Source organism: Eubalaena glacialis, chromosome 3, assembly GCF_028564815.1.
Source record: "Eubalaena glacialis isolate mEubGla1 chromosome 3, mEubGla1.1.hap2.+ XY, whole genome shotgun sequence".
NCBI classification, from domain to species: domain Eukaryota; kingdom Metazoa; phylum Chordata; class Mammalia; order Artiodactyla; family Balaenidae; genus Eubalaena; species Eubalaena glacialis.
Window position 1 is genome coordinate 188,731,232 of NC_083718.1, and position 12,946 is coordinate 188,744,177.

The 12,946-nt window shown below is 38.3% G+C and overlaps 1 protein-coding gene across 6 annotated transcripts in view; it reads left to right on the forward strand.

Annotated features, from left to right (window-relative positions):
- RERE (arginine-glutamic acid dipeptide repeats) overlaps positions 1–12,946 on the forward strand; it is a 419,070-nt gene that overhangs the window by 245,594 nt on the left and 160,530 nt on the right. For all 6 annotated transcript variants that reach the window (XM_061185024.1, XM_061185027.1, XM_061185028.1 and 3 more), the window contains 2 exons: positions 145–250; positions 1,721–1,817. In XM_061185024.1, the coding sequence (XP_061041007.1) occupies positions 145–250; positions 1,721–1,817 (203 nt within the window). The remainder of the gene's footprint in view (positions 1–144; positions 251–1,720; positions 1,818–12,946) is intronic.

Consider the following 12,946-nt stretch of genomic DNA (forward strand, 5'->3'; position numbering starts at 1 on the left):
ATGTATTTTTGTGGTCCTGGTAGTAATTGTGTGTCTCCTTCTCTGCCTGTCTACCTGTTTCCAGGGGCTTTTGATCATGGGTATGGTATGCACCTGTGGGCACCCGAAATCCTGTTCCTAATGCTGTTAGATTTTCCTTTTCAGAGTAAGAGGGACCACCTACTCATGAACGTCAAATGGTACTACCGTCAGTCTGAAGTTCCAGATTCTGTGTATCAGCATTTGGTTCAGGATCGACATAATGAAAATGGTAAATATGTCCTTCTGGTTTGATTCTTACACTTTCTTAGCTTTGGGCAAAGTTCTTTGTAAAAACATTCATTAAATGGAGATAACCACTATGAAAATTTTTCACTGAAAAAGCTTTTTATCAATAAAGACATTACCGGAATGTTCTTTTTTTTTTTTGCTGCGTTCTTTCACTATTTCTGCCTTAAAAGAGAAACAACCTGATCTTGTGCTAGTAGCTTCTTTCCCTTAAACTTGGAGTAGTGATCTTCTTTGGAAATAAAAGTAGCTTCATCTTTTTATTCCTTTTTCTCACCTAATGCTGAACTAATGACACTGAAAACCCTATAGAATTGTATTTTGTTTCTTTTTAATAATCTATATTGGTGAACTTCAGGGTTGTGAACTTCAGTTTTCAAAGCAAAGCTTTCCTGAATATTTTGAAATTTAGCTTGAGTATTGACTTTTAGAACAATAGGAAGGTAGTTCAGAGCATCTTTTATTTTTTTCTTCCTCTGGCATTGTAGTTTCTACCCAATAACTTTATTGACACGTGAGATATGTACATAAAGTGTATATTATGTTTGTTCAGATGTCTGATAGCTTCTTTTTATTGATTTTGTTTTTTTGAGGTGCTAGGCCTCATTCTAGCTGATTCACATTTGTTACCCATTAACTCTATGAGTTCGGGGTTGTCACTCCCCACTTCCAGATCAGGAAATTGAGGCTTAGAGATGCTAAAGGAGTTGCCAAGGCTATTCGTCTTCTGAGTGGAGACCCCGGGGCAGGGATCCAGCTCTCTCTGGTCCGGATGACTGTGCTTGTCTCACTCCTTCACACTGCCTTTGGTGACAGGTTTTGAGTCAACAAACCAGTAGTCAAAAACAGTTTTCTTCCTTTTTTTTTTTTTTTTTTGTTTTAATTAATAAAGTTCACATTAGAAGTCAGGCCTATGAATGCAGTAATGTGAAGACAGTTTTGAAGAATAATGTTCTTTTATATTTTACCAGTTTTTTCTTTTTTGAAACTATTAAATTTCTGTTAAAACAGTTAAATGATGGTTCTTTATTAAAAATAATAACTTGGTTATTCTTTTCAACTTGAAACAGTGTGATTTCACTCCATCCTGGAATATGTAGCAATAAAATACCAGATGCACAGGATCACTGAAAATTTTAGTAGTTTACAAGTTGCTAAAATGTGGTAGTTGTGTTCTTTTTCCTTCTTTTTTCATCTTCTGCTTAATGCATTTCAGCAAACTGGGGGGACTTAATAAAGGGCAAAAACACATCCCACAGGACGCTTGCTCCTGTTATTCCTGCTGTATGTTAGTCCTCCTCTCTGTTTTGCTGACAGGCCTGGTTATTTATTGTGCTTTTTATAGTGGGAAGTGAACCTGAAAGAAAAATTTTGTGAAATTTTCCTAATCCTTTTTGGAAATTCAATTATAATATCCTCCTAATTAACTTTTTTTTTTTTTTTTTGGTGACAGACTCTGGAAGAGAACTTGTCATAACAGACCCAGTTATCAAGAACCGAGAGCTCTTCATCTCTGATTACGTTGACACTTACCACGCCGCTGCCCTTAGGTAAGCGCCAGAGATGTGTGGTCCTTCTGTGAAGGAGAAGTCATAGGCCACTGTAGGTAGAGAGTCTAAGCTGCCTAGATCGCGTCTGATAATTGTAATATCGATCACACTACCCCTGTGGTCTCAGCAAGGTGACACTCCGGTGTTAGCTTTGTGGATTGTTGAGGTCTCAGAGGTTGCCTCTGTCTTCACTAATCTGTGTGAGAGGGAAAAGCCACTTTTTTCTTTTTCTTGCTTTTTTCTTTTTTTCTTTTACACCCTCTCTAGAGTTTTGTATTTTATTTCCTTGAAAATTCGTTGCTAAAGTATTTAGGGTGGGGCGTTATACAGATTATTTCCTGAAGATTCAGTCACTGCCAAGATAGATTTAAAAAAATGGATGAAACAAATATGGCAGCATGTAATTGTAAGAGAATCTAGGCAGAGTTCATAGGAATTTTCATTGCCTTGTATACTTTTAAACTTCTGTGTGTATGAAGAGTTTACTACTAAAAAGCTTGGGAGTAGGGAAAACATGTAGAAGATTTTATTCTGAGGTAACATTGCCGCTAGCCTTAATGTCTTAGGTAATGATGCCAAAAAGTGACCGTGAGCCTCTGCTTCACACCCTCTGGTAGTTTCTGTCCCTTTCAAGAAAAAGATACCTATTTACTCTGGTATATTTTGTTTATGAGGGAAAGACTTGGGGCTTCTTAGGTGGTAAAGGAAGTAAGGACAAGTGATTTTATTATACCTTTTTCTCCACTGGAAATAACAAAATGGTGAAAGAACCACTTTCTCTGTTAAAGAACACGGTTTAAAAAAAAGTCATGGGGGGACTTCCCTGGTGGCGCAGTGGTTAAGAATCCGCCTGCCAATGCAGGGGACACTGGTTCGATCCCTGGTCCCGGAAGATCCTACATGCCATGCAGCAACTAAGCCCGTGCACGCACCACAACTACTGAGCCTGCGCTCTAGAGCCCACGAGCCACAACTGCTGAGCCCGTGTGCCACAACTACTGAAGCCCGCATGCCTTAGAGCCCTGCTCCGCAACAAGAGAAGCCACCACAATGAGAAGCCCGCGCACTGCAAGGAAGAGTAGCCCCTGCTCGCCGCAACTAGAGAAAGCCTGTGTGCAGCAACGTAGACCCAGCGCAGCGGGGAAAGAAAAAAAAAAAGTCATAGGGGTTTGCTGGCTTTTAGCTTAACTACAATGAGATACAATAATTTCTCTATTATATTGCTCAGATGGTATTCAGTAAAACCCTCTGGAGTCTCTTGTGCAAAGCTACATAGCTAAAGCCAGTCATTTGACGGCAAATTATTAGCAACTTTTAATATAGGGCAGGTTTTCGCAAACTTTTTGGGTCAGATAATTGTTCATGGTCTCTGTTGCAACTGTTCAGCTCAGCCATTGTAGTACAAAAGCCACAAGCAACATGTAAATAAATGAGGTGGCAGTGTGCCAATAGAACTTTACTTGAGGACACTGAAATTTGAATTTCATTTAATTTCCACACGTCAGGAGATATGACTCTTCTTTTGATTTATTTTTTAGCCATTTAAAAATGGAAAAACTATTCTTAGTTCTCAGGCTGTACAAGAGCAGGTGGTGGGCCAGATTTGGCTTGCAGACTGTAGTCTGCCAAGCCCCGCTGTAAGGGAAGGCGTGTATGTGGTTAGATTTGGCTTCTTACAGGACTTTAGATACATTTAGAGAACTCCTGTAGTGTTTTATAAACTTCTTCCAAAATTCCCCCAAGCTTTTCATGTCTTCTTGGCGGTGGCTTTCCAATCTTAAACTTGCATGCTCAACAAAGCAAGTTAACGGAAGGTTGGATAGATTGATGGAACCATTAAATTGTTAGCTAAGACAATTGACTTGATCCTGGGATTATTTCTTATCCGCTTTGCATGCTCCCCCGCCCCCCATCTTATTTCATTGATTGAGGTGAATGATTTTTAAGCAATTTAGAGTTGAAGTTAAGTAAATATGTGAGATATGTAACTCTGGTCATTCAACAGATTTTGATATATTTGCTTAAAGTGGATGTATTTGAATACTGATCAGAGACTGTTTAGGTTTGTAGAGTCATTTTATACTATTTTAGCATTTTTAGAACGGGTTGTCCCAGATAATTCTAGCTGGACCCGGATGAATTTACTTTCGCTAGGTTTACAGTCAGGTGTCTTCTGTAATTGGACAGGTCACTGTCTCTTCACTGACCACCAAAGAGCTGGAGTGCTAAAATGGTGATTCCTTATCTTCTTTTCGCTGTGTATGTGACCAGAACCCTTATTGATTAGTCTTTTTCTCCTGTGGTATTTTCTTTAAAGTGGTCACACAGTGATTTTATAAAGCTGTCATCTTAAATTTGACTGTGTCAGCTTCAAATAGAGCATCTCTTGTGTGACTTGACAGTTGGGTTTTTTTCAAAGACACCAGATGAATGTGACCACATGGTTACTGGTGATCTGGCCTAGTAGCTGCTCAGTAATCCTTATGGGTGTGTTGACGTTTGCTTGCATCTGGGGCTCATCTGGGGGGTTCTTGCTGTTGCTTAGTAATCTCGCCTGGTTCTCAGAGTGCTCACTGTAAGATCATCTCTGATAAAAGCAGAGTTGAAGAGCAGTGCCCCCAGGAATCTCTATTTATTCCTTTCCTCTTCACTAAAGCTAGATTACTTTAATTTTAAAGTATGAGGGTGGGGGGTTAGGCTTTCATTTTTCTTCCCACTTTTTCCTTCACCATTTATCCAAGAAAGGATTTTTTTCTTTCTCCACAGATATAAAGTCGTACTGCCAAAAATAAATTCAGTTGTGAAAGAGGACAAATAAAATAGTCCGTAGGCACATGAAAGAGGATCAAATGAATGTACTGAAAAAAACATGGAGGACAAAAAAGAAAGGAAAAGACAGATAGTGTTAGTGCTTAGCACCATTCTTCTCAAAGATCAAAGTGCTCAGTGGTGTGGATTCTTTCGGCTCACAGCACTCTGAGGGGCTCTTGCCATTCCATTCACTCAGGAGGAAACCGATGTATAACTTTCTCTTTCAAGCTGGTGCTAGGGTTGGGCTATAAAGGAAGAGAGAGCTTTGTCCTTTAGCCATCATGAATCAAAAGGAAAACAGAACTCCTCGGCAGCCTCTCTGTGTAAATTGAGATTGTAGCATTTCCCTACCCAAACCAAATTTATTCCTAGAAGAGATGGTGGAATCTTCACGGTTGTAGATATCTGTGTTGAGGGTCCAGCATTACTTACTGCTCTGCTGCTGTTTTTGAATTCTTGCTTTGGCTGTCCCTCATTCCTACCTTTCAAGCTAAGCTTCTACAACTGTTTATTTTCTTTTCTTCGTTACGTTTATCAGTAACCATATAGTAATACTGTGTTAGTATCTTGAGTGGAGTATTTTTGAGTTCTCCTTGTTCCCAGGTTAAGTATTTTTGGCTGACACTGGTATAAAAGAAAAAGCTCCAGATTGAAATTGGAAGACTTCAGTTTGAATCCTGGCTTTACCACACAGTTTTGTGACCAAGGTCAAGTTTGTTAACCTTTGTGCCACCTTTTTAACAAATTTATTTAAAGTCACATGATTAAGTGACAGAACCCAGAACTGGTTTTATGTGCAGTAAGGTACAGAGCATGAAAAAGCCTCTTGCAGAGAGAGTATCTCACACTCAGTAGTATGAGCAGTGCTCATGAATCTGAATTGGTTTCTTAAAAGCATAAAAGGAAGAAAAGGAAAAGTGAAATTAAATATAATTCTGTATTAAGTTATTGGTGATACAGTTACTTGGCATCCATTTATTTTATTTCTCTGTGGCCTCTAGGATGGATTGTTTGGATACTCAGAGCGCTTTAGGCATGGGGAGAAGTGTTCAGCTCAGGGAGCCATTTGTAGATGCTCTGAGAATGAGCAAATTAGTTTGTAGCTTGCAATTTGTTTGCTATGATAGTATTTTTACCCTAAGGATAATACTTTATTGATGATCAAAGGATCAAGAGCGATTGCTTTGTGATTGGACTCTGAACATGTGACCTGGACAACATTTTCGGGTTTACTGTGCAGTTGTAACAGTGAATTCTCGAGTATTGACTGTGGAGGGCAGACAGGAGATCCTAACTCTTTCATCGGCTTGAGGGCTATTTTCCAGCCTTCTGATTATCTGCTTCCTATTGGAAAAAAAAATACCCAAGGTAGGTCAGGTTACAAGGTATCATTTTACCTAGGAATTCATATTAATAGGAGTACGTTCTAGAGTGAATTTTCTGGAAGCCCAGGCCCAAGAAATCCTAAACTAGGTCTTTAGGGCTTCTAATTGCCCTTTTTCCATCCCAAATCAATTTATCTCCTTCCTTTGTTACAGGCAGCTAGCGAGCCTCACATATGTGTAGTGATTGAAACAGATTAATTACGTCTTGGTACAATTCCGCAACCATTCCTTAGAACTTACAAAGTTCCTTTCGTTTCTGCAAGTTCCCTAAGGGGTTTCATGAAGTCTCAGAGCTCTTAGTTTTGCAGCTTAAGATTCATTTCCTGGCTTTAGTCTGCAGTTCTTTTTATATGTGAAATAACTCTGACCTACGGCATTTTTATTGTTTTGTCTATACATGCTTAGTACTTCATTAGACACCATAACTTGTCAGTCCCTTATTTCTTTATTCATTCATCATTTAACACATTATTGAGCTGCTCGTCATAGGGGAAGGGCCGTGTAGGTGCTGGGAACACCTAACTGAGTAACACACTCTCTCTGCCCTTGAATACGTCATAGTCTTTTAAAAATTCTTTTGTTCGGAGCTACTTTTGGACACATAGAAAAGTTGTAAGTACTGAGTTTCCATGTATCCATCTCCCAGTCTTCATTTGTGTGAGCATCTTATGTAACTTCGGTACAGTTGTCAGGAACAAGAAATAGCATTAGAACAATACCATTGAACTAAAGACCCTATTTGAATTTCACGGATGCCTTACTTTGTTACAGCTGCCGGAAGCAAAAGACCATAGCCTGGGTGGCTTATAAACAACAGAAATTTCTTTCTCAGAGTTCTGGAGGCCAGAAGTCCGAGATCAGGGTGCCAGAGTTCTGGTGAGGGCCCCCTTCTGGTGTGCAGACCGCTGGCTTCTCCCTGTGTCCTCACGTGGCCCAGAGCAGAACCACGAGATTCATTGTACCCCTCCCCTTTTCTTTACTGGTAACTTCTTTCTTCAACAGTGAAAAACTCAGTTCTTATTGTTTAAAATATATTTTCATTTGCTTATTTTTATCCAATTCTACGGTACACATAACTTAGTTTCAGAATTCGTAACCCATGTGCCTGTGAGAAGCACGTTTACTGACTACATTTTTGTCTTTAGTCTTATGTATAGTGTATAGGCAAGAGCCTGTTTTCTAAAGTTGCTCAGGTCAGTTCTGTTTTTCGTAGCTCCTTAGGTGTGGTTGTGTTATTCATTTGTAATATAGCTGGGTTCGTTTGTTAGACTTTGCATTCTATTTTTGGTTCCTCTTGGTTGATTTGGACTGTCTGTTTATTTTCTGGGTAAGGGAGGGTTTGTGAACTATTCCTGTGGCTCTCAGGGTCAGAGCTATAGAAGATAACAGTCTTCAGCCCCCCTACCTGCTCTAGATGACTGATCCTTTTACTTCTTAATTTATCCTTCTTGCATTTCCTTTTCACAAATGAGCAAATACATGTCTATTTTCTTATAACTTCTTCTTTCTTATGTGAGGGGTAGCATACTATAGATAGTCTTTTGTGCTTTGCTTTTTTCACTTAGCAGTATGTTCTGGAAATTGCTCCATGTCAACTCATAGAGCTCATTCTCCTTCATAGCTGTATAGTACTCTGTTTTGTGGATGTACTGTGGTTTATTCACCTGCTGTCTTGTGTATATGCATGTAGGTTGTTTCCAACATGTTTCAATTGTAAATGATGCTGAAATCAATATCCTTGTGCATATGTATTTCCTTATTGTTGGATGTGTATCTTCATGGTGGATTTACAGGAGAGGGGTTGCTGAATTGAAAAGTTTATGTATATGTGATTTCCCTTCTGAACGCATATACCAATTTGCATTTCCTCCAACAATGTCTGAGACTTTCTGTTTCCCCAGCAGAATGTGTTATTTTTTTTTAAATTTTTCCATCTGATTGGTAGATGAGAAATAGTATCTCAGTGTTGTTTTACTTTATTTTGCTAACAGTGAGTGAGTTTGAGCATATTTTTGTCTATATTTTTGTGAATTGTCTGTTCATGTCTTTTCTGTTGGGTTGTTGTCTTTTTGTCTCTCACTTTTTAAAAGTTCTTAATATGCCTGTTGCAAGTATTCCCTCAGGACTTTGAGTCATAGTTAGAAAGCCTTGCCCTACACCACTTTTTAAAGATAAATTCTACCCAGCTGCCCCAGTACCATTTACTGTCTTTACCTCAGTGGTTTGAGATGCCACCTTTGTCATATATTATTTTCCATATGTATTCTGGACTTGATATTCTGTTTCCTATTGTCTATATATGTGCTAGCACTACACTCTTAATTACAGAGGCTTTATAGTATGTTTTCATGTCTGATAGGGCTAGCTCCCCCCCTTTTTAGTTATTTGATTTTTCCATATGAATATTAGTAGAACTTGTTTTATTCCATAAAATAGCTAGCTGGTGTTTGTATTAGGATTGCCTTGAATTTATAGATCAAGTTTGGAGAAATGCCATGTTGAGTTTTCCTATCCAAGAATAGGGGGTGTTTTCCCATTTGTTTGTACTTACTTTTGAGGAGTGTTTAAGAATTTTCCTCAAACATTTAAGAAAATTAAAAAAGTGGAGAGGCAGAGGGGCTTCAGTGGAAGTAACGTTGTATATTGTTATACTTAGAGCAATCGCCAGAAAACTGTGTGGAGTGATAACACTCAGAACACTATAAATAAATCAAGATGAAATCCTAAAAAAATGTTCAGATAACCCACAGGAGGGCAAGAGAAACAGAAGAACTGGAAATAGAAAAGAAACTTAAAAAAGAAAAGATACTATGCCTGTCATTAATCAAATGGCTTACAATAGACACGATGCTGACTCTGTCTCAAAATCTTTTTTCCCCTTATTTCCAGGTAAGAGTGACAGTAATAGCTGTAAACAAACATGCTACTGTAAGCAGTCTTTGTGAGCTTGTGTACCTCTTCACGAGTTTCTGTGAGGTTTGCATATGTCTGGGGATGTACGAAGACTTGCTCAATTACGGATACAGTTTAAGGGAATGAATTTCTGGGCCACAGTTTCCATTTGTATTTCTCTGCTTGCCTGAGGAGGTTTTCTCCTCTTTTTCATCCCCTTCAGATGGCCTTCTCCCACCAGGCACAGGACCCTCTAGATGGTGCAGTGCCCAGGGCGTAACTGGGGGGCGTCACAACAAAGCACTACTTGAACAAGTCTTTTCCAGGAAGCCCTTGTTACTGCTGAATAAAAGGACCCTAAGACATGGTGCTTCCCTGTCTTTAGTCTTATTTCTGTTAACAGTGAAGATATGGGGAATGCAGAACCTGAGGAAGTTGGGAAAGCAGCTGTTTCAGCAAGGTGGGCGTGATGGCAGTTTTCTCTTAACAGTCTCTCTGCCTCCATTTCACAAACACTGTCAAATAATATACTGTTTTGAGCAAGAGCATGGTGAAAAGAGAGCCCTGGAGAAAAAATATTGAGTGCTTAAAATGGTACACAGGTACACACTTCTACTTTAAAATGTAAGCACTACTCTTCAGCAAGAGGCGATATGAAAAATATTTCAAAATGGATAACAGCCATTCAGAACCAACCACGGTCAGCTTCCCGGCCCCTGTCAACCCTGTCTTCCACTCTGCTTTGCTACTGCGGGCCCCTTACCCGGCAGGGACAGACACTTCCAAGAGCCACAGCTATATGCTAGTGACTGTTGTTTTATTTTCTCCCAATGCTTTTTTTTTTTTTTTTTTAAATATACAGAAAAATTCAGATTTTAAGTTTACATCTGCATAAATTTTGGCAAATTTCTTCGACACTAAACAAGGCGTGGGATATTCTCATCATCCCAGAAAGTTCCCTTCAGCTCCTGTTCTCTCTAAACTTCCCACCCAGAAACAACCACTATTCTGATTTCTCCTACCATAAATTCCTTTTTGCTGTTCTAGAACTTCATATAAATGGAATCATACAGTATGTAGCTTTTTTGTGTCTGGCTTCTTTTACTCAACATTTAATTTTTGAGATTTTTCATGATGGACTATTTATCAGTAGCTCTCTTCTATGTGTTGTTGTGTAGTAATCTCATTGTAAATTATACAATACTTTGTTTACCCATTTCTTTGTTGATGGACATTTGGTTTGTATCTAGGCTACTACGAATAAAGCTGTTATGAACAACAACAAAAGCACAGTGAAGGAAATAATAATGATAAAAGCAGAAATTAATGAGGAAAAACATTAGATCTAATTAATCAAATGCTTTAAGAAATTCTAGTATTTTATTAAAAAATACATTATGGCCAACTGGGATTTATTCCAGGCATGCAAGGTAGGTTTACTATTCAAGACTCTGTTAACATCTAATACCATGTTAATAAGTCTAAGGAAGAAACCTGTCTCCAAAGCGATGATTATGATACGGTTATTCTAAAGCTATTTAATGGGAACACCTGGGAGGCATTTCCACTAAGATCAGGAACAAGGTGAGGGTGTCCTCTATTTCCACTACTTTCCACATTTTCATTGTATTAGAGGTGCAACTTAGAGGCTTTAGAAAGGGTAAAGAAAAAGTGAAACTATGTGTATTTGCAAATAAAGTTAGCATATCGGGAAGACCTCAGAGAATCAGTGATTAAGCTCTATCAAATGCTAAAAAATTTTGTTGAGTAGCAGGATATAAAATTAACATACAAAGATCAATACCCTTCATATAATCAAACGGGAAGCAAATAGATAAAATCCCGTTTATTACAGCTGCATAGTCATTTATCATATGATAGCCTTCTCTTCCTACTGCTTTGGATTTTCCCTAAACCAGGTGTGTTGCCCTTCCCTGGGAACATTTTGGCAGTGTTTTTGATGGTCACAGTGATGTGTGTGGGTGCTATGCGGTAGAGGCCAGGGATGCTGCTAAATACAGGATAGCTGCCAACAACAAAGGATTGCTGTCTTTTTAAAATGCCAGTAGTGCTGAGACTGGGAAACCTTGTCTTAAACATAACTGATTTCCAGTGCTTGTGTTTAGAATTGTGGGTTAGAGGAGTTTCTATATGTTTAATTAATTAATTATTCAAGTTTAAGGATAAACTTAAATTTGAGTAATAACCAAGAATAATAAAGGAAGAATAGCTTTCCTTTAGTAATGGACAATGATGAAATAATTTATTTTGCATAGCACGGAACAGTATACAAAGTTTCATAGACTTCTCATTTGATCTTCTTAATATTTTTACGAGATAGGTATAATAGATGTACTTATCTCTGGTTACCTGATAAAGGGACTTACCTGTTTCTTCTAGGCTTCAGGGATGAATCATTTCTGATAGATGGGTGATTAGTTGCAGAGCGAGTGCATTGTTCATCTAAAAAGTTGTCTTACCTGCCTATCCTTTTCCAGAAGCTCATTTTAGTTTCAGTTAAATACTAGAAGGATAGGTCCTGGGCCTGGAGAGTTGATACCTAGTCCATTTTTTCCTTTAATTGTATCTTGTTACCTACAAATCAGTGCTTCCAACAGAACTTGCCATGATGATGGAAATGTTATATAAATCTGTGCTGTTTGATATGGTAGCCACTAGCTATCTGTGGCTATTTAAATATACATTAATTGAGATTAAATAAAATTTAAAATTCATTTCTCTTCACTTATACCAGCCATATTTTAAGTGCTCAATAACCCTACATTATCTTCTAATCAGTAGTATCCAAAGGAACTTTAAGAAATCAATAGTATTTTTGTTTAATTTTTAAAACGGAGATTGTCTCAGCTCATCTTATCTTCTGCCCAGCACTGAGGCTTTGGTCACAGATTACTTAAGCCCTGTGGGAAAGGAGGATTTTTAATTGCTTTTTAATTTGGTAGGAAGTGAATGAATGTCCATCCCCATGTTGATATCCCTCAGTTTCTTTCACTAACACCTTGGCGACTGGCACATGTGTGTGTTGTTGACGTGCCAACTCATGGAGTCCTTCTGGGAAGGGAATGCCTGCTCACGCGGTGGGTGGTCACATCCCTGGAAGCATCTTGCAGGTTCTGTTGATGTGCCTTCGATCCTCCAATTCCATCTACTCTACAATCATAGCCTTTGGCTTCCAGTTGATGTTAAAGTTGCTTCCTGTAACTGCTGAGGGAGTTGAAATTCTGAAAACCTCCCTGCCTTCTTTGGAACCCTGGAATTTCTCTCAGCACTCCTGTATGTACGTAGGTGTGTGTAGTGGGATGGTGGGTCCTACTGCATGGTATAATGTAAATGACATTTATATTTGGTGCGTGGAAACGCTGCTTGAGGAGTTGTGTAGTATTGTAGAGTTTTCAGCTATACTGTGGTTTAACTTTTGTTAGTAGATGAACCTGGAAACCTTACTGCTCTAGTATTTCCATGGGAAAGCGTTTTCCAACTTAGTCAGTTAATGTTACCTGAAAATTTGGGAAGTGTGTGTTTGTATATTAGAACCCATCTATATATTTAAAATTAAAATTTCTCTAGGTTTTAATTTCCAAGACAGTTTATTTCTTCCACGCTCAGAGAGAAGAAAAGTATTTAACAGTTACACATTCTCCTTTTCGTAAGGTAGCAGGAAGAAAAGGCCCATTTTGCTTTGATGATTTACAGAGACTTTAGATGGATTTTTTTTTTTTGTAAAGTAATGTAACTGTGATTTAAATTTTTCCCCATCATTTCTAGTTTAATATCCTTTCATCACAATCCTGCCCTCAATTTGTCTTTGTGGTTTAATTAATTTTATTCTAAGACTAAAAGGCTGAGATAAAAGCAGTTAAGTTGTAAAGTTGTAGGTTAAAGCAGTCATGAAACAAAAAAATATAATATTGGACATTTTTTTATTTTGCGGGGGGGGGGGGACTCCCGTTTTTCTGAACAGATAATTAAAGAGTTTGTAGCCATATTCTACATGTTCTTAGAATACCATGGATTTAGTTA